The sequence below is a fragment of the Alligator sinensis genome, unplaced genomic scaffold (genome assembly GCF_000455745.1).
Source record: "Alligator sinensis unplaced genomic scaffold, ASM45574v1 scaffold516_1, whole genome shotgun sequence".
NCBI classification, from domain to species: Eukaryota; Metazoa; Chordata; order Crocodylia; family Alligatoridae; genus Alligator; species Alligator sinensis.
In genome coordinates, this window is record NW_005841957.1 from 1893506 (window position 1) to 1921222 (window position 27717).

Sequence of the window (27717 nt, forward strand, 5' to 3'; positions counted from 1 at the left end):
GTTTGTTTTTAATATATTGCACTGAAATCTTTTAGATCTAACGTTTCAAGTATTAGACTATCATCATCATGCTTCAATTTAAGTTCCTCATCTCTGCTGTAATCCCTTTGATTTTATTAAACATTGCTGTTGTTAAAGACTCAGTAGAAAGGCTAAAGAAGAGAAGGAGCCTGTGTTCCTGTCATGTTGCTTTTAGTTAAAGGCAGTATAGACTCTGATATATCCTGTACCCATTTAACACATCTTTTGACCACCAAACTTAGCTAACACTACACAAAGAAATCATCAAAATATTCTGCTGATGATAAATTGTATGTTTTAAAAAGTATGTTCTATTCAAGACCTCACCTTTGGTTCTGTGAAGTATCAGTTCTTGTATTGGTATCATCAGAGCATTATCTCAATTTAGTATCATTCCATGGCATGTTGTATGTGCCAAAAATACAAGATTATAGTTTCACTATGTCGGGAGCAAGAAAAAAGGACTGAAAGATGAAAAGTTTTTACTCTGACACAAGACAGGGTAAAGATGCACTTTATAGAATAACTGAATCAGAATTACTGCATTAATCTGGCACAAACACATTCATAACCATTTGGGGAAATGGAGAATATTGCTGCCTGAATCTTCTAAGAAAATTATTTTTTGTTTGAAAGATTCTCTCTGCAAGTCTGCCATAGTGTACAAGTTTAACTTTTAATATATCTACTTTCAGTAAATAGTCCCAGTAGTTTCTCTCTCCCTCCCACCCCCCACATAGTCTCAGAACTTTTACTTGCTAAGGTTCTTGGATCTTGAAATCATTTATCGAGGGAATAAAATCTTAAATAATCTTTCTCTAAAAATTTTAGCGTTTATTTTTTTAAAGCAATTTGTTTGTTGTGCCTGAAGCAGGCCAAATGCTTGAGAGAAACCAGTACTACACTAAAGGGATTGGCTGCTCTAGGCATGGAGGAAGTGAATACAAATAAAATCCTCATGTGGATAAGATGACTTGTTCCACTTAAAAGGTTTTCATAGGTTTTGCACTGTCCAAGAAATTATTCCTGTAAACGGTTTACAAATACAGGTAATCTCAGAACAAGTATACAGACTACAGTGACTCCTACATGTTGTACATGATGCACACACCCACACATGCTATTAAAGTGACTGAATAAACTCCAGCACAATTCACACTAGAGTTTATTGCTCCCAGGCATGCCTTTTGTATGTACATCTGGGACCACAGCATGCTGAGCCAGGGTGGAGCAGCCAAAGCTGGCAGGAGGCCCCAGGGGTCAGCCTGACAGCACAGGACTGCTACAAGCTGGCTTGACATACTGTGGATGGCAGGGTGGGGCACAAGAGTGCTTCCATGCAGGGCTAGCAGCAGGCAGTCCTCACACTGAAGCACTGTTGTGCCCCAGCCAGCCCTGTCAGCATCTACACATGCACTGTGGCAAAGTAAATTACTCCACCATAGGATAGTACTTGTACCTGGCAGTACTAACCTACGGTGGAGTCAATTAATTTACTCTGGCCTAATGTGTGGACAGAGACGTTTTACTGCAAAATTAATTAGTCTACTTTGGCTTAAACTTAGAATCATAGGAAGTTAGGGTTCAAAGGGATCTCAGGAGGTCATCTAGTCTGCTCAAAGCAGGACCATCCCCAAGTAGATCATCCCAGCCAAGACTTTGTCTAGCTGGGTCTTGAAAACCTGCAAGGATAGAGATTCCACCACCTCCCTAGGTAACCTGTTCCAGTTTTTTACAATCCTCCTAGTGAGAAAATTCTTCCTAATATCTAACCTAAACTTCCCTTGCTACAACTTGAGACTGTTGGTCCTTGTTCTGTCATCTGCCACTACTGAGAACAGTCTAGCTCTATCCTCTTTTGAACTCCCTTCAGGTAGTTGAAGGCTGCTATTAAGTCCCCTCTCAGTGTCATCTTCCCTAGACTAAATAAGCTCAGTTCCCTCAGTCTTTCCTCAGTCATGTGTCCCAGCCCCCTCATCATGTTTGTTGTCCTCCACTGGACTCTCTCCAATTTGTCCACATCCTTTCTGTAGTGCAGGGCCCAAAACTGAACACAGTACTCCAGATGTGGACTCACCAGTGCTGAATAGAGGGGAATAATCACTTCCCATGACCTACTGGCAACACACCTACCAATGCAGCTCAGTATGCCATTAGCCTTCTTGGCAACAAGGGCACACTGCTGGCTCATATTCAGCTTATTGCCCAGTGTAACCCCCAGAACAGAACAGAAGTCCATCACTGAAAACTGGTCTGTACTCATAAGAGAACAGAAGTTTGCCACATAGACTGGTTTAAAAAATGGTGGAACCAGGTCTAAGATTGCCCCCACCCCACTCCCCTCCACTATCACCAAAGGGTGAATGTGTGTCTGTTCATATGTTGCTTAGAGAAAACGATGTTTTCTGTGCCTTGTTGTTACACATTTCACTTTGAGCTTCTCAGATACTGATCGATGTTAGGGATAGTTTGAGTTTGGAGCAGTCATACCTTAAAGCTAAAAACCTTCCCCACCTGCACAACTGTCACTAGAGGGCTGGCAAGCAGGGGTCTGACTAGGAGCTACAGCTGTGAGTTTACATTACAGGGCTGGTGAACTAAGACAAGTTGTAGCTGGTAGTGTATGAGAGTAGGGATGGGGAGCTTAGAAAATGAAACTGGGAGGTGAAAGGAAATGGGGGGAAGGGAAGGGTAGGGAAATGTAAAAATTCAGCCATTGAGGGATTTTTAAAAAAAATTTAAAAAAGAAATAAAGAAGTGCATTAAAGAGGGCCATGTGTTTTAATAAATTAGGATTTGGAATATGGGTATGGGGGGCTGCTGGTCATGCTTCCTGGGTGTCTGGGACTTGGGGGCAGTGAAGGGAAGGTGTTTTTGGAGGACCTACTGCCCCTGCCTCACGAAGGAGGCCTCAGCTCATGGGGATCTAATACAGCCCCTTTCCTTGTTCTCCCCCACACCCTCAGATTCCACTCCTGGACCCATCCATGCCTTGTAATGTGTCTGCCTGGTATGTGTATTGTGAGCTGTTTGCACAGGGTTGCAGCCATGGGGGTGGGAAGTCACAACTGCGGGCATGGAGGAGGAGTTGGCTTGGCAGGGGGTGGAAAGTTTCTCCACACGGACCAGGAGAATGAGAGAGGGGACACTGCATTCTGGCATGCTGGGGGACTGCAACCTGTGTGGCTCATATGTGGAGAGTGGACACATTAATGGAACGTGACCTGGGTAACACAAATCTGAGGGTCTTGTTGCACATTAATTTTACGTGGCTCCAGAAGCTCTTAACCCCTGAATTATCCACATATTGCCACCTGGAACTAGTTTTAAGCACTCCTTAGGTGACTAAAGTTATGCCATTGCATGGCAGGTTTATCTCCTTTATTGTCATTTTATTTTATCCTTTAGTGGCTGATTTTCTTCATTTTACCACCCTTCCCCCACCTCCATTTCATTATTCACTCCTCTCACTAGCTCTCTGCCTTCCAGCTTCATGTTTCCACCCCCTCTCCAACCCATCTCTCACATGCTCCCAACTAGACCAAGAATAAAAGTTGCCTTTAGTGGCTACTCACACTGCATCGCACCCTGTCCTGTGCAGGCCTGGCTGTCAGTAGCCATGGTACCAGGACTGTGTAACACCAATAGGGAGCTCAGCTGTGGAAGGGGGTGGATGTGGGAGTGCACAGGAATCTGCACTATGACCTGGTATGGCCCCAGCTGCAGCAGACCAGAGAGGTGCAGGATAAAGTCCTCCTCCTCAAGCTCCCAGCAGCAGCTGGCAGGCCAGTGGGCTGGATATGATCGATCCCCCTCCCCTCTCAGCCCTCAAAAACTCACCAAAAGTTCTTAAGTAAAGTGGACCTGCAGCCCAAATAATTGTTCACTCTTGGGTTAAGAGCTCCAGAAGCCACCCAAACTTAATATGTAACAAAGCCCTAAGAAAACCTGGTGGAAGATCCAGTTTCTGTTTCTTACGTGCATTCAGTATCATTACGGATTTCAGTTTGGACTTTAGGCAATAGACTTTGGCAGTAATTGGTGTTTGACAGTGGATAACCTAAAGTTATGGCCTTAAAAAACACAGTGCCTCCCAAAAATGCCCATCAGGGTGAGGAGTGCCTATCAATGCACAAAGGTGTGCTTTGCTACCTTTTAGGTAGGTGTCATTTGAGGCTCCCCTACATGGTAGGCTACTGTTGTCTGCTGGAGGAGGAAGTTGAACCTGCCTGTCCTGCTCAGATGGCTTTTGTCCCAGCTTGTGATAGCAAGGTATATGTGCAGAACTCAAGAATGAGCAGAGGCTGAACTTGTTATTGGAGATGTTATCTGGGGAGTTAGGGAAGGCCTACTTTATCACTTCTTTCCTTGCATATGTTTAAGTAGCTTCAATACCCCAAAAATAATATTAGCATAATGGAGACCTTTATTATAGGTTGTTCCTTCTCAATATTCTAAGTAGGAAGATCAAAGCAAATTTTTCATGCAATATGAATATGTGTTTTTTTAAATATAGAGCGTATCTATTAGTCTATATGCCCCTGATTCACTAATAACGGATGGGAGTGGCCAGAAGGAATCACGACCCGACTCCAACTTTTTCTTACTATTTATGAACGAGTAATTTGTAAAGTCACCATCATGGAGATGGAATAGTTGCAGACTGTTTAACCTCTCTCTTCAGAAGCTGTAAGGATTTTTTTTCTTCTCAAGCATCATCTAAGGCTCTTTGATACCTTTCAATATATGTAATTATTACTAATGTACTTTACAGTAGCTCCTGCTTTGGCAGCCTAGATACATTATGAATCACATATGAGTAACCACGCTATAGTTCCAATTCTGTCTGATTTTTTAAAAAGGATTTTTCCATTGATACAATTCTCCTAAATTTGAATGGATGGGGGAATTAATCTTCTGTCTTTCTGTTTTGTGTCATTTGTTTTGAAATGTAGATTTAATTTTCTTTTCACAGGAAAAGCTCATTGATCATATTTTGATGACAACTCTCAACTGACTACTTTTATCAACACTCAAATATTGTGAACTATCACATCCATTACTGAGTATTAAAAAGCCACATCAAAAATGGCATGTCTAGTGGTTTCAAGAGAGTGATCCCACCTTAGCACATTCAAGGTCTAGATTAGGCTTTTTTTCTTAGCACAGATGTTCATCTCAAATTTGCCTTATACAGGTATAAGTTCATTGACCTTCACAGGTCCCTTCTCAGTAGACTGTTGAAACACTAATTTCTATAAGTTTCTTTTTTAGACAGAATGGACCAAAACCTACTATTAAGCCCTATGGGTGAAATTCTAATTCCACTGGAGTCAATGAGAGTTTTGCCAGTGACTTCAAGTGAGCCAGGATTTCATCCTATAAGTACATGTGTAAGATTCATGATTTCAAATACAGACTGATGCCCTCACTTTTTTCCTTATTCTTGATGGCTTATAGTTTCATTAATGTATCCAGGGTGGAGTGAGGAGAGTAAAGAAATTCAGGACAGGCTTGCACCTTGATATTTTCATGACATTGTAGTGAAGATTCTAGGTCATCATTTTATAATCAGAGCACCATCCCAAGAAAGTCGAAGAGTAGAAAAATATTAACAGCAAAGATAAGTATTTCTAAGTAAGAGGGAAGATAAAATAAGTAAGAAGGAAGAACTCTTCTAATCAGAAAAAGTTACTGAGAAATCTAAGCAATCAAATGGCTGCCTCAGTAAATCCCAAAATTTAGGTTCTCAATTCAGAAAGAAAAGTAGATGCAAATAACTTGTCATAGTAAGGGTTTGTTTTTTTCTGGCTAAGGAGGCTCTTTCTCTTATGCCATTGATTAAGCAGAGAGAAAAGGGATTTTTAAAGATACATTTTTGAGGTGTCAGCCACACAGCTGTCTTTTACTACAGCCGCTTGCCAGAGCAGCAGTTGCCTGGGCTAATGATCTTCAAAGGTCCATAAGGGATGCAGAAATCAAATTAGTGCTGAGAAAAATATCCCTAGCAGCTGCTTTTGTTGCTGATACATCCCTTGATATGGTCATATTCTCAGCTCAAATGGTTGCTTTGAACACAGTGTCTTGCAGACAGTTATAGCTCTGCACCTGGAAAAATGGACAAGCCAAGCAGCACCTTTCATCTGCCAGGTTCCATGAGGGCAAGCTGCTTGGCAAGCCTTTAAGTAAGGTAGTTGCATAGTCCAGTGATAGACAAACATATTTACAATGCTAGAAATTAGGTCAAAGTATGTTTCTATGGACTGAACATTTTGAGGTTAAAAATCAGGGGGAAATCAATAAGAGTTTTTCTATTATAAAGGAAAGCCAAATGAAAGGTCAGAGGGAGGTGGACTAAATTAAAGTCTAATTCAAATTCATCATTCAAACTGTGGGTCCTTTAGTGCTTCCCAACTAAAATGAGGGGAAAAGGAAGTTGGGGAGGTGGGAAAAAGGAAGATAATTTATCTTTTCTAGAAAGATAAAAAACTTACCACAGGTGCCTGGGTTCATTTTATTTGATTTTGAACAATAAAAGAACCAAGAGACATGTTCAGAGTGACTTCCCAATTATTTAAAATCACAAAATAATGACCCTTTAAAATCACCTTTTGTGCCAAGCAAAAGTTCCTAATCAAATGCTAACAACCTTCTCTTTCTGTTTACACCTCAAGTCTCTACTTGAAAAGCCAAGTGAAATAAATAGGATCTGGAGCATGCCCTGAAAGTTAGCAGATTGAAGCTGTTTGGGTTAAGGTTTGAATGAGTATCTCAAAGTCTTGAAGTACTTACAGAGAAAGTCCTGCCAGTCCCTCTTACAGTGAGAAAGATTAAACATCAGCGCTTTATTTGTTTACAACTGTGTCACTGTTTCACAGGAGTAGAAGCTTTCAGTTATATAGACTTCTCTGATCTCTTAGGGGTTGTCAGGTCAAAACCAATTCCTTAAACTCATAAGGTGCCTATACACATGCATATGAGTTTAAGGAATTGGTTTTGACCTAATTAGAACTATTTGGGAGCCTTGCAATGACACGTATTCAGTATCACTGCATTTCAAAATGGCAGCGGGGGCATTTTAACTAAAGCTCATCAAATGAGTCAAAGTGCCCCTGCCACCATTTTGAAGTGTGGGATGCTGAATATATGAGATGCTGCAAGCATTTTAATTAGAGCAGCTCCTAAGAGCTGCTCTAATTAAAATGCCCCCCACCCCATCCCAGAGCACATGTATTAAGGAGCAGACAGGTGTCATGTGCTCACTCAGAGATGTGCAGTTTACTAAAAAGCAGGCAACTTCTGCCTCAGTTCCAGCTCCCCAATTTCTGCTGCATGAAATACATTGCATGGATTTTACCTGGAGGTGTCAGAAGGATGTTTCATGAAAACATTAAAAAAAATTAAGGCCAGGATTACCAACCCAATATTTTTTCCCCCTGACAATCTGCAACATTTTTACTGACAACCAAACATTGTTACTGATGCATGGTTTTACTGATATGTGTTCTGACAGTTATAGAATGTAAATATAACTCTTGTGCCAGGTCCTGCCTTGCTGCCAGACCCTAGCTAGAAGGACTGTGTTCAAGTTTAAGAGTTTAACAGAAACCACAGCAAAAATCAAATCAAAACAAAAAAAAAGTTTGGGTCCTTATAAAATGTTTGCAGTTAATAATAATAATAATAATAATAATAATAATAATAATAATAATAATAAATCCTAACGTTGGCAACCCTGTTTGACTGCAGCAATGGTTTTACACCATGCTTCCCCCATACAAGGATCACCTACTTACCTCCACAGCCTGATGCCTCTGACTATAGCCTACACAATCCTGCCCTCCCCTGCCTGTTCCACAATACTTAGTTCCCCAAAGCATGGACTCCCAAAGAAACCTACCTGCAATCTAGGAGTATTAAAGAGAGGTAGCCAGATGGTACTCAGCAACAGCAAAAGTACACACTGGAGCAGGGAGAGGTCTACAAAGTCCTGAAAAGAGCTCCCTTCAAGGTGTTACCCTCCCACTCAGACACCAGGTGGCACTGCTGTGCTCTGTCTCTGCTTCAGTTCTGCTTCCAGCTGCTTCCATTAACTTCAATTAATGCCAGCTGCTAGAGTTTTTACAAATGGATCAACTTTTTAATGGATTTTAAGGACAGGCATTTTTAGCTTGATTTTTTACTGACCATCTTAAACTTTATGGACAGCTGGCAACCCTGGATAAGGTTCTTCCATTCTTGTCAAATGTAACTGATAAAATGTCATCTTCATCATCACTCAGCTGTTCATCTAGGCCAATGGTTTTCCACCTTTTTAGATTCAAGACACCTCTTAGAAAGTGTCAGCTCTTCACTGTCACTCATTTTTTGACTGTAGAAAAACAACAGAGCTATTCTTCTATTGCAAAGAACTTAGAAAGACAACAGGTCAGACAGTTTTCTACACTATGAATTTCTCTTTGAAATGTTGGGGTGGGGGGGTGTTTCTGAATCATATTTGCACATTGTATGGCACCCCACAGCACCCTTGAAAGGATGTCAAGACACCCTAGAGTGATGCAGCAGCCTGGCTGAGAATCACTGATTGAGGCAGACCCCAACATTATACATTTAGATAAAGAAGATCATTAGGAAATATTTTTCTGGAAGTCTTTTTTTTCCTATGGGATTTGCTCTCCACACATGAGATGTTATATTTTCAAAAATAAAAACATACTTTCAGGATCATAAAATATTCATGAGATCCCTGTTTTGGCCTGTTTTGGAATTCTTTGATTTCCACAGGTAAAAAGCAGCTGGACTCTGCTGTTTTGTTTTGTGTTTCCCCCATTTCTGCTGCTTCCCCCATTTCTATATTTTAGATAACAATATCAATCAGTTACCTCCTCAACCCCCTGCTCTGATAAGCCAAAGTAAAGATTTTACAGTGACTTGATTATTAGTGCTGTGTGAAGCTTCAGTCCATGATTCAAATCGGTGCAGATTTGGCTCAATTCGGAACCATCCGAATTGATTCAGAGAGATTCAGAAAGATTCAGTGATTCAGACATATACACAACTTTAAATGTTTTTTCTACATACCTCTAGGTAGCAGGCGGCTCATGAATGCTGCAATGGTGGGGCAGATGGAGCATCACACAGGAGCATGGGGGGCTCCTCAGCACGCTTGGCAGAAGACCTGAAAATGGACCAGAAGCACTTCCAGTTCACTTTTGGGTCTGCCAGGGAGCACGCAGGGGGGGCCCCATGCCCCCTTGGCTTGACAATGGGGGGCATCTGGGGTCCCCCCATGGCTGATCGCCAAGCCAGGCAGGTGCGGGGGGGGGGCGGGCTTTGTGCTCCCCGGTGGACCTGGAATTGGATTGGAAGTACTTCCAGTCCACTTCCTGGTTCCACACTTGGCACATGGATGGCCCCCCACCCCACTCCTGTGGGACACTCCATGCGCTCCAGCATCTCAGCATTCAAAAGCTATGCTGGTACCTCAAGGCATGAAGAAAAAACATTTAAAGCTGTATCTATGTCCATATCACCAATTCTCAGAATCAGCATTGAATCTTCAGTTTCAGATTTAGCTAATCGAATCGGGACAGTGATCCGAATCCATGAATCGAATCACTGTCCCTGATTCAGTCTGAATCCAAATCTGAATCAAATAGGGCCCGCTTTGTACACCCCTATTGATTATGTACTCATTGAATCCATAGTAGCAACAAGATGATGCATCCTGGCAAGAAAAGACAAGCTTTAACCTTGAGGAGCTACTGACATGATACAAAGATAACTGTGCCTGATAACTAATGAGAGTAAAAATGTGGTAATTGTTGTTGTTTTTTTTTTCAATATAGCAATGACTTATGCAAAACTTTACCTGAAACCTTAAACTGCTTAGCTAAATAAAATGGAATGATTTAGGTGTCATAAAGAAGTTCTCAGGATATCAAGGACAACTACAAAAAAACAGGACTGTCCTTGTAAAATTTTCTCATTTAGACATGCAGGAGATAAGAAACAATGTGTGCCTGTAATTCAGACTACTGAATAATATAGGCATAGCTGGGCTAGCTTTCAACTGAATATCTTGGGTCCTGCTAAAAGTATAGCCAGAGAAGCATGATGTTTGATGTGGGCTGAAAAACTCATCCAAGAAATTTAATGAATACTTGCAGTTAGGACTTGCTGAGTTTCTTGGTAGCAGAGTAGGCTGCTAGTAGTACTTAAGCTAGCTTGGCCATAGCTATGCTGCAAAGCACTCACCTTTCTTGCCTCTTTTTTCCATCTTCAAAATAGAATAATGATTTGTATTAACACCAAAGACATAAATAGTTTAAGTTAGGTTATAATACTGATTAGCTGTGACCAAAGGAGAGTAGTATATAACATAAGGGCGGGCAAAATATGGCCTGCGGTCCAGATTTGGCCCGTAGGGTACCTAAGAAGTTTAGAAAAATAATATTTATGTGCTCCTAGCTGCTGTCACAGATGGCATAAGTCAGGGGCAGTAGGACCCAGGGGTAGCCGGCAGGAGTCAGGAGAGACCAGGCTGGCTCCACCCCGCCCCACAGCCCCTTCCTAATCCCATCCCCCCATACACACCAAAGCCTGTGTCTGCAGCTGCTTTCTCTGCATGCAGCTCATGGCCCCTGGCTGCATCACTGGACCGCAGGAGCATGAGGCCATGCCAGTACCCTGGGGCCAGGAGCGGGAGGGGTGTGTGTGTGTGTGTGTGTGTGTCCGTGCAATGAGGGAGAGGGAGACATGGACAGAGAGAGAGAGAGCAATTAGGGAAGGGAAGGGAAGAACGAGAGAGAGTGTGAGTATGTATAATGAAGGAAGTACACAGTGTGTATGTGTGTGTGTAGTGAGCAAAGTACACTGTGTTTGTGTGTGTGTAGTGAGTGAAGCATACTGTGTGGGTGGGTATAGTGAGCAAAGCACACTGTGTGTGCAATGAGGGAGGGAGAGGGAGTGTGTGTGTGTGTGTTCATAGGATGAGTCCCACATGCTCAGCCAACCATACACATACACCCACACACCCCTTGCACTGCCATACACACAGACCCCCACACCCCCTCATAGACCCCAGCCATCTCCCCCCACAAACCCCATATCCACCCACACCCCATATATCTACACACACCCGCATACTCCTTCACCCCACATCCCACGCACCTATCCGCCCCCCAGTCCCACACAGTATACAAGAGTAAGACTTCATTTTAAACTATTATATACAATCACCTCTATGTACACTACACAAACACATGTAAATCAGGACAAAAATATTTTTTGAAATCAAATTAGTGAATGTTGTAGGTGTTTGATTTTTTAGAATATAATTTGGTGTTTTTCTGATTCTGAGGTGGCAAAACCCCTTGCTGACAGGAGTATTTCTGGGGGTGATGGGAAGGGCTTCCAATAGCAAAGGTTGGGGCCAAGGGGTAGGACTCTGGGTCCCAAGATGGTGGCCAGGGGTAGGGTACCTGTCAAGGGGCAAGACAACCCATGCAACCCTCGACAGCTTGTCAGAACTTGGTGAGCAGCCCTCTGCCTGAAATAGTTGCCTGCCCCTGATATATCATGAACTAAGACAGTAATGATAGTATAATGTATCATATAATTAATACAGAATCTACCCTAAATATATACTTACGATTAATGTAATTTGCAACAATTAGTTCTTTTGAGCTTATACCTATCATCCAAACATGACCTTCATAGAAAAAAAAAGAAATTAATTTCAACCTTAGTCTCCAAAAATAAAGTATTTTTAGCAGCAAAACTTTCATTTAAATTGGATATGTAAAATGTTTTGAATTAATTATTCATGTTAAATAAGAATATCCTGCTTGGAAAGAGTTGCTTCTCCTGTCATGTGTGTGTTCTAGTTCTATCTTAATTTTATGATAATACTTTTTCATTTTTTTGCCTTATATATTTTTTCCAGGATAGCCCACTGGTCTTACAGTCTGACAGGAATGTAACAGTGAATGCACGAAATCACATGGGACAATTAACTGGACAACTAACTGTAGGTGAGTGTTATCTTCTATAAAGATTATATGTATCAATTTAGCCTTAGTTTTAGTCAGTGGTATAAAAGAGAAAATAGTGGTGAAGTGTGTAAAATATTACTCACACGCACCATCATGATAGGCATGATTCAGCTTTCATTAAAGTTGGTAGAAAATAGAGCAAGTCAAAAGAAAGTTGTGTCAACATTTTAATGAAAAAATTATAATATTGTATTGTTTGGGGGAAGCTTATCACACAAAAAAAATTTGAAGTGTTTCATCAGATAGGTTTTCATGGAAAATGATCACTAATTCTTTAGGTTTCTCTCTCTTACTTAGGTTCTTTGAGTCCTGCATCATGCATAGGGTTCTGATCATGCATAGGGTTTTGCCCAAAAGGAGTTGTAGAATCAGAGCATAAGGTGTAAACCTGTTAGCATTTCTGTCCCACTCAGCAAAGTGTGGGTGGTGTGTGTGTGTGTGTATATTGGGGGGGGGGGGGATAATACAGCATTGTAAAGCAAGAAAAAACAGAATCATACTTTGAGTCCTTAGTGAAACTGTGTTTGATGTAACTTTATTTTACAACTGAAAAGACTCCAGATGAAAAGAAAATTCAAAATGCCTTGATCATCACTATGCCTATTCCTATACTTTTTTTCTTTTGTCCATGCATTTTCTATTTCCTTCTATTTCTCTGTTTTCATTATTTACTATTAAGTGTAAATGTATAGCAAATGGTCACATCTACATGAGACACTTACTGTGGAGTAGACTAATTTGTTCTGCAGTAAATGTTGCACATCTACATGTGCACCACTATTAAACTGCAGTAAACTAATTAACTGCAGCAGGATAGTATTTGTAAATACAAGAACTATCCTGCTCCAGAGTTTTTTTTATTCTACAGCGGTGCACATGTAGACACTGCCCCGGCTGGTTGGGGCACAGTGCTAGCCCCACACTGAAGTACCCTCATGCCTCAGCCAGCCCCTCTGCAACATGTTGAGTTAGGGGTGGGGGCAGCCCCAGGCTAACAGGCTGACCCCTGGTGCCCCATGCCAGCAGAGCCTTCCCTAACCCAGTGCATTGTGCTGCAGTCCCCATTGCACGTGCAAGCAGCATGCCTGGGAGCAATAAACTCTGGTGCAATAAACTCCAGTGCATATTGCTTCAAATTGTATGTGCAGACACCCCCACTCAACTTTAAATTATACTAATAAGGTTATACATGCTGTTGGCTAGTACAGGGATGAAGGCACTCATTGCCTTCATGAAAGTATTGACAAAGGTGACCATTATTTAATGTTCTCTGCAAAGTAGATAGAAAATTGTGAAAGAAAGTAAATAGGCACCAAGTAACTAGTGATGACCTTAAGTGTATGTGACAGAAATATAGGTTTGAACAGGCTTGTGCTTGTCTCTATGCCTTTAACATTTTTTTTTAGCACAGCTCTATGGCTTTTCAATATTGTCTTGAAATTATTTGATTTACCATGGAGGAAATACTATTACTATTAGTAACTAATACATAATATTAATGGAACTTAGAATTTCAGTAGATTACACAGAATGCTCTAGTATAAAAGTTATTTATAAAAATAATGCTACCGGATTTGTATCATTGCTGTCATCAAATATTTGTTGTTTTGTCCACGTAGCAAAACTTTTAGATAGAAAAATTAAGCAGTGAAAAAAATTGTTGCTGGGGAAAGGATATTATGAAGGGATTTTTAATAAAGACTTTTTCTATCTAATGTTTTGAAAACAAATAGACAAACTAGAGAAAATATATTTTTTTCTAGTTTGTATATTTGTTGAAATATACAGCAAATATATGACAATATTTATTCAGTCATAGATGTTTTCTTTGGAATTCTTTGGAATTCTGAATGAATATTGTCATATGTTTAATAAATTCCCAACCAAAAACTGAAAAATATTGTTTAACTTTAAGCTACTCAGAACATCATATTTTCAACATTGTACAGGTGAGTGGAATAGTTATACAAGATGTTTAAAAAAAACAGCAACTTTGAAACTTCTCATTTTTGGTATAGTATAGAATAAAAATAAATTTAGAAATCACTTAATTTTTCATTAAATGGATTTCTTCTTTTCTAATCATCCCTAGCTCTTACTGCAAAACTGTGTTCTTCCTTACTTCATTGAAAGTAAAACATCCAATGTTTTAGACACAATATATCTTGAAAAAAATGTCCATTCTCTGTCCAACATAAATATACACAAAGATGTGCTATTGAATTAAAATTAGGAAAGGCATTTTTATCCTTTTTATTGCATGAAAAATTATTTGAAACATCTGTGTTTTAATAAAAAAAATGATGTCTCATTAGATCCTAGGTAATGCAGGCCATAAGGTTTTATTTACACTGTAGAAATTACTATTGTAGGAACAGTTATTCTTGTTGGCATGGTTAAGTATTCTGTTGCAATGTTTAGTTAGCAGGCTTCTGTAACTTCTTCACTTCCTAAGACTTACTGCCATCCTTTTAACAACATCCCATTTGAAACTTCAAAATGATTGTTTCTTTAATAGTATTAAAGCAGATAAGTAGAGATCAAGTATAATAAAACAGTAGGACTAGTTTTCTGTGGTAGGTACTATTTTTGTTCCTATGACTACATCTGTTTGGTATATGAAACAGCCATCAGTAAATCATTTACTATTTGGGACAATTCTAAATATGGTATCCAAGTTCATGAATTAAAAAGAAATCCATGCATTCACTCAATTCAAACAAAGCAGCCCCAATTAGACAATATAATTGTAATTTATAATAAGGCTCACTAAGTACTACAAAGCTAGTAGATAAGAAGTAATTTATTAGAGCATTCCTATCTTGCCTTCTTACAATGGCATATAGTAGAGATGAATTGGTAAAGAGTATGGCTGCTCTGCTGATCATGAGCCCTCCCAGAGGCAAGATTATTGGATTGTCTCCTGGCTAGGTTTTTTATTTTGTTTGTTTTTTGTTTGTTTGTTTTTTTTACATGATTCTGACTTTCCCACAACATTCAGAGCAAAAATTGTTTAATGGAATATGGAGGGCTCATCTAGCTTTTATCAGCATGATTTTTGTCCCCCATTGTATAAAAGATACCCAACTATACTCTTCACGGCTATGTGGGAATGGAACCAAAAAGCTTTTGATAAAAGCCAATCAGCATTTCATTAGTTGGGATATTTAAAAATAGTCTTTCCCTGTGGACATGAGCATGACATTATATAATAAAAAAACATCTAAAATTATGAAAGCCCAATGGCTCTATATAGTTAGGCTATAAAGTCTGAGATTTATTTTTATATAAGTGAAAAAGCAGAACTTGTGTTACCTACTTCTTATATAGAAACTATATGTTTCTAAAGCCCACTTTCCAGGCATGTGCTCCTATTCCTAATGACTGATTCCTATTCCTAACCTATATTCAATGCAAATGGGTGATGACAAGAGACTTCCTGATTTAAATTTCAATGGGTATAGTGGTAACAGGCAGATATGTTTTGTTTTAGTTTTTGATGAAGTCTTATTTTGATTCAGAATTTGTATTCCAGGAGAGAATTTCTTACATTTTATTTTAATTCCTTCTTTCAAGTCATCATGGTGTTAATATGTTTGTCATGATCTGACACTTCAAATGCTTGGTATTAAATCTGGATCATTTATAAATTCTAGTTTGGATGACCTATTATGTTTTGCTTCTGTTGAGTTGGGAATTTTACTTTAAGCATATGAAAACTTCACTTGATGTTGCAATATCATTCATGAAGATGCACCATCTGCAATGATTATCTTACATGACCACATCAAATGGCTGTGCAAAGGTAACCAGACTTGCTAGTGGATACAGATGAGTAGAAATTAAGCTAACAACTGTTTGAGCCATATTGTACTTGCCAGCACATTTATGGAACATATTTCTGTTCCTTCAAATAGATTAGGTTACCATATTTCCAGTTCCAAGAAAGAGGACACCCGTCAGAGGGTATATAATTGTGGGAGGAGGGCAGTTTCTAACTGTTACAGTAAATGACAAATATTATTGCCTCAGAAATTAAATGTAAAACAAAACTAAAGCCATAGCTCTCCCTAGCCCTGCCAATGCCCCTCACTCCTAAACTGCAGCCCCCCATCCCTGCTGCTGACCTTAACTCCTGGCCTGCACACTCCTGGCCTTGCCAGTACCCCTCACTCCCAACCTACAGTACCTTGCTCCCCAGGCCATGCTGGGGTCCCTCACTCCCAATCCACTACCCTCCATGCCTGCTGGTCCCTCTCACTCTTGACCCACAGCCCTCTGAGGCTGCTAGTGCCCCGCTCACCTGACCCCCACCCCACCTGGCACCCCTCACTCCCAAGCCAAAGCCTCCCAGCCCTCTGGGTGACCCTCACTCCTGACTCACAGCCCCTTGCTCCCCCCAGCCCTGCCAAAGGGGCCTCCAGCTGACCCTGTCCCAATCTGGACAAAACATGACAGCTGTGGTGGCTCCTGCTCATGTGGGTGGCAGCAGAGCAAATCTGGCCCTGGTGTGGGCTAGAGGGAGGAGGAGGGAAGGCCTATGGCACTCTTCACCCTGGGTTGGGGCTCCTGCACCGTGCTAGGCAGCCTGCCATGCTCCCCCACAGGCAGTCTCGTGGCTGCCCTGCCCCAGCAAAAATAGGCTCCAGCCCCAGTGCTGCTGGCCCAACCACACAGCTCCTTGATGCCCCCGTTCTCTGCTGGTGAGGCAGGCATCTTCTGTCAGTCCTGCTGCAGTCCCAGCACCCAGACACCTTTCCCCAGCACTGGCAGGCACCCACTCTCCTTCACACACCCATCCCCTTCCACAGACACCTACCACATGCATGCACACCCATACACACACACACACACACACACAGCCCCCTGGACAGTCCCCAAGCCCTGGCCCTCCAACCCCCAATTCCCATCGACTTACCTGTATCCAGCTGTTGGGGCCGCTCCCACCACCCTGCCTGGCTGTATCCTGGATGTGTGCATGTGCATGCACAGATACACATGGCACCCTCTGCCTCTAATCAACCCAAGCAGCTCCTTGCAGGCTGGAAGGCTGCCAGCCTGCAAGGGGAAACCTAAACCTTTGTCCTTTAAAGAGGAAAATCCATGTTTTTCTGCAGTGAAAAGAAAACCCAGATCCTTGGTAGCAAAAAGAAAACCCAGATCTTTGGTAAACATGCACACTCACTAGGGCAAGCCGGGAAATGCAGTTCTATCAGCAAAATCTTTTATTTCAAATCAAATATTTGTTCATATCTCAAAAAAACCCCACCCAGGTCATCAAGTCCAACCCCCTGCACTGGTCAGGAACAAGTGCTGGGATCATAATACCCCAGCCAGATATCTATCCAACCTCCTCTTGAAGACCCACAAGGTAGGGAAGAGCACCCCCTCCCTTGGGAGCCCTTTCCAGAGCTTGGCAGCCCTAACCATAAAGTAATGCCTCCTGATATCAAGCCTGGACCTACTCTCAACCATGGTGCCAGTTCCAAGGACCTCAGGTGACCTGATCCAAGTCCCTGGGCTGGGCACACATCCATCCCCTCAGAGTGTAACCCAAATCCAGGTAACAGTCCCCTAGCCAAGAAAATTTGAGAGGGAGGGGTGTGTCTTTCCTTCCCAGCTCCCCACATTCCTTGATGGGGAGGGGAAAAGAGGTGCCTAGCACTGAGTGTGATGAGAGCATGGATTCTGCAGGGACATGTGTACCTGGGTTCTATGCTGTTCCCACAATTAACTTTGGGGCTTCTTTCCCAGAGGAAGGATAGAAACCTGGCTTCTGACCATGATCCTGTTTGCTAGGCCCTCTAGTAGCAAGTCATAATTATGTAGGTCAGAGACAGTATTACAGCTTCACCTGCTACTCTTCTGAAATTGGTCTAACTTCAACACTGCCTAAAAATCCACAGATTTAGAATGGTTTAAAGGTACCCTGTAACAATATCCTGTCATTCATATATACAGAAATGGTTCTGATATTCTGGTTTATAACCGCACTTCTTGCTAAGTCAGTCCAATATTGAAAACATGTATGTAATCCTGGTTTCTTAAAGACATTATATTTAATTTTATTATTATAAATACTTAGAAGATCCTTAAGTAAACATGTTCTTGTGTTAAAGCTGTTAATATGAACACCTGTGAACTATTTAATTGGTCTACAGAGGGTGCAGATTGTCTGAAGACTAGGAGGTTGCTAACTAGAAGTATCATTTGTAGTTTGTCCAGTGTTATGTGAAGAATATAAAGAATCCACAATAACATTATTGGGGTGGGGGAAGGGGAGGGGTTTTTTATCCACAACTTTGTTGTTAGTATAAGCTGTGGGGGCTCTTTATTTCTGAACACAAGGTCACAGGAATAAAAGAAACTAGTGTAGATATATTATACAAAAGATTAAATTGTTATCCTAAAAGTTGAACATATAGAAAGAAAAGGAGATTATCTTGCACCTTTTTGGGAATGAGATTTTCTGGAAAAGTTGCATAGGAAATATATCTACATACAGTGTTAGCTTGTTAGAAATCTCAAAAACAAGACTTTGGTGGCAAATTTTGAATCATAGAATCATAGAATCATAGAAGTAGGGTCAGAAGGGACCTTGTAGATCTTCAAGTCCAACCCCCTGCCTGGGCAGGAAGAAAACTAGGCTCAAATGACCTCAGCCAGGTAGGCATCAAGCTACTTCTTAAAGACCCCCAGGGTAGGAGCCAGCACCACTTTTGTATTGTCTTAAACACTGTATTTCTTCATGTGCCAAATGGATGTACTGCTACTTTCCATAAATATAAGTATGCCAAAGTGCCAGGTAGTGAATAACCAGGATTCTGATCTTGAGATCTGAATTGCTACACTGGTCAAACTCTAGAAGAATGAACATTCTGCATCTCAAATAGTTGGAAACCTGCTCATGCCAAGTTAAGATAGATCTGAAAAGCAAGAAATAAAATGTTAAAATAACAATGGGGGAGTAGATTGTTGTGAAGAGGCAGGCAGAAAAAAAGGGAGATGTTGGTCATGTAGGGAGACAGAAGGCCATGTAGTGAAACTGTTAATAAATTAGTTACTCAATTCTGCAAAATCCATAGGATAACAAAGTGTTTCATTGCAGGATGGTAATAAAGAACATAATTAAAACATGTTGGAGCACATCCCATTCTATGAGGAGTAAGGGAGGGGAAAAAGTATTTAAAAATGGCAACTGTTAGTACTGGAGGATTCAGTACATGCATATTTAAATAGTATAATGTAAAGGTAAGGCTCTGTGTTGGTACAACAACACAACAGCACCTGTTATCCTTGTACAGAGCTAGTTTTCTTGATGCCGCAAATTGCAAGGGAAGAAAGTAATAGGTGGAGCTATATAAGGATCAGTATAGATTGACTGGCCAAATTGTCTATGCTTGAAATGACATTTGTCTGTCACTAAAAAAAAAATTGGAACATATAAGGAGTCTTCATTTTATTCAGTGAAACCTTTATGCTAGTTCTTAGAACATTACAACAATGTAAAAATGAATTTAGGTTCAGTTACTGAGCACTGTAGACAGAACAGAAATGTAGAATGATGATATATGGATCATGATAGAAAGTGTTCATTGCTTTGTATGTAAAGTAGATCAGGCAAAGGATTGTATTCCTTTTCTCCCTCCCAACAATCAAGATTTCATTTTAGAGTCATAATATCAATAAGGTTGAAAGAAGCATTTCATTCTAAGCCAACATTCGGTGTCTTATGAGGCTCCTAAGACTAATCTTATTTAGGCACTTAAATAAATGGCATCATTTTAAAAAGTACTGAGCATTCAGAGGTTTCCATTGACTTCAACAGGTTCTGTTGGATGATCATCATTGCTTTTGAAAATTAAATAGAATGTCTTGGATTCAAAAGCTTGTTTAGCTTTATCCCCTAACTACATACTCAGTCCAATAAAATATATCACCCTAAAAAATCTTTGCCTTTCACATAATTTTTGAACCAGCATGGCTACAGCATGTCTTACAGTACTTTGAAAATTAAGCTATTTATTTAAGGTTTAAGAGCTTGCCTTTTGACACCTCTCTTTTGAAGATCTTGGACCCAGGTTTCATTTCCATGGGCTTTCTAACTTGATTTTATTTGTTTGTTTTAAATAAACATTTACACCTAACCACCACCATATTTAACCTCAGACAAGAAATTAAGTTTTATGGAAAGTTTATAGAATAGAACATTTCAACAAGTTACAAAATGTGCAATTTTAGCCTGTTTAGGAGAGGGAACTCTTCACGTTCCACTAACACACTCCAGCTAGAATTTTTTAAAAACTTTTTTGAAGAGTTGGTCATTCAGAAATTACTTATTTCAATAGGCTTAAAACTTTTCATGAATTTACTTTAGAATAATAATTTAGAAATTCTTTTTAATCAAAAAGAAACTAAATTCTAGTGTAAAAATATGTCCATAAATGCTCAGTGGAAGCTAAGAATTAAACCTGAAAACATTGAGGGATTATTAACTAGGGTACCAATGAACCTTTTCTCTACCTTTTCCCACTATTTACAGCAGGTCTCAACACCTCATTGATTGTTTCCACATGAACTTTATTTATCTTCCCTGTGTTCCTACTTACCTTAGATATATGCACTGCGGAATGTACCTCACAATCCAACCTCTGAATAAAGGCTAGAGACCTATCTTTTCTACATCTCCGTTCAAAACATAAAAGTGAGGTTACCAAGGCTTACTGTTTGCATATATAGACACAGTAGCCAATTGCCCATCAAGAATGATGGGGGGGAGGGCCTGGGATGGAGTGCTGCCACCTAACTCCCCATGCTGCCATTGTTCTGCCTCTTGCAGGAAGCAGGGTCGGGGAACTGGCCTCAGCTCCCCCACCCTCTGTCCAGTCATTGACATGGCTTCGGAATCATGGCAGCGCTCCCAGACACTTGGAGCACTCTGATTGGCTGTTTCCATCAGCCAATCAACGTGCAAATAAAGTGTTATAGACAGACAGACAGACGTAGGCTTTTATAATATTAGAATATATATGGGAAGGGGGAGAGAAGAGAGAGAGAGAGAGAGATGTATCTATCAAACAACAAACCCTGGAAACAACAAACATATACACACACACACACACATCAAACAACAAACTTTGAAAACCTCACTTTTATTATATTTGTTAAAAGAATCTGAGTTAAGTAAATCATGGTCATAAGGAGAAGTTTGCAGCCCACATATTTAGGATGTCTTTGAAATAAAGTAACAGTTGGACGCTTTCATAGTTTCATAGTTGGTAGGGTCAGAGGGGACCTGACCAGATCATCAAGTTCAACCCCCTGCCATGGCAGGAAAAAGTACTGGGGTCAAACAACCCCAGCAAGGTGTTCATCTAACCTCCTCTTAAAGACCCCCAGGGTAGGAGCCAGCACCACTTCACTTGGAAGTTGGTTCCAGGTCCTAGCCACCCTAACGGTGAAGTAGCACCTCCTGATGTCTAGTCTGAAACCAAGCTTTAACCGAGATATTTTTTCTTGATGCTTTGTCAACTGATTTGAACAAACTCTTTTCTGTGACAGTAATGTAATTGACTTTAGAAATTGCACCTACATATAAACCTCCATTTTATAAAGGTCTTTGGGAATATCTGAAACCTTTGTAACACTTAAGGTTCTGATAATTGAGTGCTTAATTTCTGCTGAATTTGTAAGTTCTTTAGCAACAAAGTTAAAGTCCTCTAGAGCTCAGAGTTACACAGGAACTTAATTTCAGTCCTAGAGGGCTTTGAAGGTAGCAACTGTATTCTTTGAGAGCATAAGTCAGTAAAACCTTGAGAGAACATAAGTGACCTTTTGTGAATCAGGAGATACAGCTAACTGTGGGGGGGAATCAATCAATGTTGTCTCACATTTTTCCAAGTAACAGCTCAAGATAGTAGGTAGATATATAGTTTTTAATGGCAGCACTGATAGGAGCTCTCAGCAATACAGAGTGTAATATTCTAACAAGAACAGTGAAAATTCCTTAGAATGTTCTGTCTGGGAATCTTGATGTCTTTTAGAAACATCAATCAATTTGGTGATACAGCATCACCAAATATGATCTCTACAGCATAATTCATTTTTATTTTTTAAATCTCATGGCTGGTACCACTCAGAGAGACTTCATCTCACAGTGGTAGAAGAATGAAAATTAGTATACATATTTTGCTCCAAACTCAATATACATTTTAAGGTCAGGGTTATTAATACCACTTTTAAGAGTGAGACTAAATATAAAGAAACAGTAGAAAGAATAAATTCATGGGGTTTTGGGGGGGGGAGGGTTGCTGAATACACATGATTTTAATAATGGAAATGGAGATTTCATCCGTTTTTCTATATTTTTCTATAATATAATAAAGATTTATACTGCAAGACTACAAAGGTAAATTTTATGTAAAATATGATAACTTTGTTCAAAGAACTTACTTGGAAATGTATAACAAACCTAGAGAGCTACAGTGATGTGTAAAACATTCTAACATTTATATTCACTAATAGCCTGATAGGATACCTGAGTTAGTAGAAAAAATAGGTTCAGAATTCAGTGCTTGACCCTTCCTCAGCTTAAAGAAAAATATATTTAAATTCCTTTATAATGGAAAAAAATATAAATTTGTGAAAACACTATGGAACCAGTCCTTAGAATCACTTTTAATAAATTTACAAGAATTAGATAAGTGTTTCAAAGAAAAAAATATTATATAATAATGTGTGCAACTTTTCATTTTTAATTTGTACTAGTTTTACCAAAATATTTAATGATAACCTATGGTTTTGGTCCCTTTGAGGATCACTATACTTTAGGTTTGTTCAGACAGAAGAACTTCAAATAAAAATCTGCTGTAATTTCTAAAAATTTACACTTTCAACTAGATGTTGTAATCTGCTCTTCCTCATCCCATCTACTTCCCTACTAGATCTCAAGTTCCTTTCTCAAATATGCACCTATCACTTGATATTTCCTTCCCACATTAATTATTTCTGTTGTTGGTGGAAAGCTGAATATTATCCTTGCAAAACTCTTCCCATTTCTCCTCCCCTGTACCTGCTTTCCTGCCAGGCAGCTGGGAAACTGGCTGGAGTTCTCACCCATCTTAGCAGGTTTATAAAATCAGCCTTCTACCTCCCACAGTTTACAGAAATTATCCTCTGGGGAACAAACTGCCTGGTCAGATTACTCTCTCCCAATTCAACACTAAAGATGACAACACCACCACCATGGATTCAACCTATTTCTCAGAGAGGATAGAATGTTTCAGATACATTTTCTGCTACATATAATCTGCTTCTCTATATTATTGTCATCATGTTCTCTGATGTCCTCTCTGTCCTTTCTCACTTCTCCATATCATAGTCATTTAAGACAGCTGTATCACCAAAGAAGGTCCCCATTGACTGGCCACAGCTTTTATATTCACTAATGCCTTATTCCTTTTTGTGAACTCAGATGTCATCTTAAATTTTGACATAATGTTCCTGTGATAGTTGGGAGAAAAGTACAGCTTACTTACAAGTAAATAGTGAGGGAGCAGTCATTTTTTTTATGTTTACTATTCCAAGTGCAGCTGCAGCAAGTGACTTCTCTGTGGACTGAGATCTTATAGTGGTGGGGAGGCTTGTGTGTCCCAAAGATCCTAAGGACTTTATTTCCCTGAGTCTCATGCTCCTGGAAAGGTCACCTATGGTGAATAGGTCTGAGGGGAGGTTCCAGACAAACCATGGTACAACCCAAGTCTTCAATGGCAGGCCAGGTGGAAGAAGATGTCAGGATCTCAGTGGCTGTAAAGACAGAGGAAGGCTGTAGCTAGGTGGTGGTCTCCTGTTGTCTAGGGGTCTCCCTTGCTACTGGGCTCAGATGCCCGTTTTGTCAAGATCATTTGGTTGCTGTTTCCATGTACCAGCTTGCTTATATTAAACTTAGCCAGGCACAGGCTTCTAAGACAGGAAGCAATACACTCTCCTGTACCAACCTCAAATAACCCACATGGCAATGGACTACTGGTGATGGAGACAGGACTAGTGAATCCAGCAGTCTCCAGCCACAAATCTTCATGCAGGTAGCAATAGTTCAATTGTCATCTTGCACCTGAAGTGAGATGGGGTGTCATTTGGTTGCTGCTACCATGACAGCAGTTCTTTTCAGAATCCCCTATTCTCACCCCACATGGGGAAGGAGCTAGAAAAAGTGCCTTAAACCTAAGCTGTCTTTTCTGCTCCTGGCTGGATAATCATGTCCAGAGGAATCATTCTCTCTGCAGTTGAAGGCATCGCAAGAAGACAGTAATTTGTGCAATATGGAATGCTTGTACCTTGATGGATAACCAAGATAACAAATGACCAGAAAGAAGAGCTGTGATCATCTTCAGGGAACTAGCAAGATACAACATCAGTATTGCAGCTCTGAGACAAGATGCCTAGATGAGAGTAAACTGAGGGAAAAGGGTGGTGGCTACACTTTCTTCTGGAAGTCAAAACTGGTCAGAACAGATACATTTATGGCATCGGTTTTGCCATCGAGAATCAGCTTGTCAGTCAACTTATTCCCTGTGGTCCGTAACAAACCTCTTATGAACCTCCACCTTAAGCTCAGCAACAACCAGTACACCACCATCATCAATGTGTATGCCACACCTTGATGCTAATGATGATGTAAAAGAACAATTCTCCTCCAACCTTGACCATATACTGACTAATACTTGCAAGGGGGACAAGATTCAGGTCAGATGTGGCCTGGAACTCTGGAGTGGCACCATTGGAAAGCAAAGAGTCCCATGGCATCCTCCTCCTGAGGAAATACATGGAGCATGATATTGTCATCATGAACACCATTTTCAGGCAGAGGACTACCTGGAGACACTCCACTCTTGGTACTGGCACCTCCTCAACTATGTTATTGTTAGATCCTGTGTTTGAATGGATGCCTGTATCTATGAGCCATGCAAGGAACCAATGACTGGACAGATCATCTTGTCAGATTTATCTTGAACACCTGGCTTGTTCCAAAACACCAAAAACAGCCAAAATCCATATGAAGGACTCTCAACACAATGCCACATCTCTTCAAGACCCAAAGTTCTGTAAGTATTTCAAACAGTGTCTCCATGAAAAAGCTCTCTTCCCCGTCCACAAATGAAGGCAACATTCACCAGCTCTGACAGGGGTTTAAAAGTACTCCATATGGCCCATGCAAAATCGGTTGGTTATACCACCTGTTGACACCAAGAATGGTTCAGTGAGAGTTACACCAAGATCCAAGCCCTCCTCAACCAGAAGATAAGGGCTCATTCTGCTTGGCAAGATGACACACCATCTCAAAAAAGAAGGAGACATATCAACTCCTCGAGCTCAAAGCATAAAAGAGGATCCAGGAAATCAAACAACAGTGGTGGCAAGATAAAGTCAAGGAGATCCAGATCTGTGCTGACAAACATGATATACATAGCTTTTTCCAAGCAATGAAAGCCATCTAAGGTCCATCTTCCCATGGGCCTACCTTTCTGCTGTTGCAGTATGGCCTGGTGCTCCTCAAGGGCAATGAATCTATCCAAGATAGATGGAAAGAGCATTTTTGCTGAATGAATAGCACATTTGAGCCATTTCTGAACTGTTAGTCCATCCCCACCATCACTTACAAGATCTCCATCCCTTCTATCCTAGAAGTCTCAAGAAAACCAAGAACAAGAATAATGGACCAGATGGCATACCTGCTGAAATCTACAAGGCTGGTGAGGACCTAGTATTGAGACTCCACAATTTTTTTTTTTAATTTTTGAACAACAAAGAGATTTATGGGGACCTAAGGAATACAGATATCATGACTATCTTGAAGAAAGAAAAGATGTTTGTGTGTGGGAACTATTGAGGTATTGCCCTCATTTCCACAACATGGAAAATCCTTGGCTGAATCCTCCTGAACCATTTCCTATGGGTGTGCTTTCAGATCATCCCATGGGGCAATTATAGAATCATAGAAAATTTGGGTTGGAAGGGACCTCAAGAGGTCATCTAGTCCAACCCCCTACTCAAAGCAGGACCATCCCCAATTATATCATCCCAGCCAAGGCTTTGTCTACTCAGGTTTTTTAAAACCTCCAAGGATGGAGATTCCACAACCTCTCTGCATAACCTGTTTCATCGCTTTACTACCCTTGTAGTGAGGGAGTTTTTCCTTATATCTAAAGTTCCCTTAATTTATCTTGAGACCACTGCTTCTTGTGCTGGTATCTGCTACCTCTGAGAACAGATTAATGAGATCAGCTCCCTCAGCCTCTACTCATAAATCATGTGCCCCAGCCCTCTAACCATCTTTGTTGCCCTTCAGTGGATGTCTCCAATTTGTCTACATCCCTTCTGTAGTGGGGGGCCCAAAACTGGACATAGTAGTACAGATGTGGCCTCACCAGTACCAACTAGAGGGGAATAATCACTTCCCTTGATCTGATGGCAGTGCTTCTACCAATGCAGACCAGGATTCTGTTAGCCTTCTTCATAAAAGGGGCACACTGTTAGCTTATACTGAGGTAATTGTCCACTGTAACCTCCAGGTCCTTTTCTGCAGAGCTGCTGCTTAGCCAGTCAGTCCCCAACCTGTACTGGTGCATGGTATTGTTCCATCCTAAGTACAGGACTTTGCACTTGTCCTTACTGAACTTTATGGGATTCATTCTAGCTCATCATCCAATTTGTCCAGGTCTCTCTGAATCCTAGACCAACTCTCCCATGTATCTACTGCTCCCCCCAGACTTGCTGAGGGTGCACTCCATCCCATCTTCCAGAACATTCATAAGGGTATTGAACAAAACTGGTCCCAGGACTGACCTTTGGGGCACTCCACTTGATATCAGCTACCAACTAGACATTGTCATTGACTACTACCCTTTGAGCCTGACAATCCAGTCTCTCCAGTATTATCATGACATTTGTTTCCTGCCAAGTCCAAGAAAGGCATTGAGAATAACATCAAGACCAGTATAAGTCCTTCATTGGCCTTACTAAGGTTTTTGGTTCCATGAATCATGGAGTTTTGTGGAAAATACTGGCCAGATTTGGATGTCCTGAAAAGTACATAAATGTCCTGAAGCTCCTCCATGACCAGATGGCTGTGACTGTTCTATGTAGTGGATTGGAGACAGATCCATTTGTCATCTGAACTGGGGTCAAGCAAGGATGCATCATCACCCCAACTCTGTTCTCCATTTTTCTGACAGTCATCCTGGTTCTCATTAAATACCACCTTTTTTCAGAATTGACATTGAATGCCAAATTGATGGAGGGCTGTTCAATCTGGGTCACTTTCCCTCAAAGACAAAAGTATGCAAAACAGCCACCCTTGACCTTCAGTATGGCAATAACGGTGTCATCCTTGCATACTGAGGAAAACCTTGAGGCCTCACTGGATCTTTTTGGAGAAGCCTACTGAACTTTGGGCCTCTCTCTCAACTTTGACAACAATAAAGAGATCTATCAGCCTGCCCCAGGACATGAATGTGATTCTCCTCCCCAAATTACCATCAAGGGAAAGACCTTGGAGGTAGTCAAGCACTTCCCTTACCTCGGTAGCCATGTCTTTCTGGGAGTTCTCATTTATGAGGAATTCCAGCATAGGATCTGGTGT

At 40.7% G+C, this 27717-nt stretch overlaps 1 protein-coding gene across 1 annotated transcript in view; it reads left to right on the forward strand.

The window, feature by feature from the left end:
- Positions 1–27717, forward strand: part of SGCZ (sarcoglycan zeta) — a 315201-nt gene that overhangs the window by 114246 nt on the left and 173238 nt on the right. Inside the window, exon 5 of the mRNA XM_014518471.2 lies at positions 11969–12056. Coding sequence (XP_014373957.1) covers positions 11969–12056 — 88 coding nt within the window. The remainder of the gene's footprint in view (positions 1–11968; positions 12057–27717) is intronic.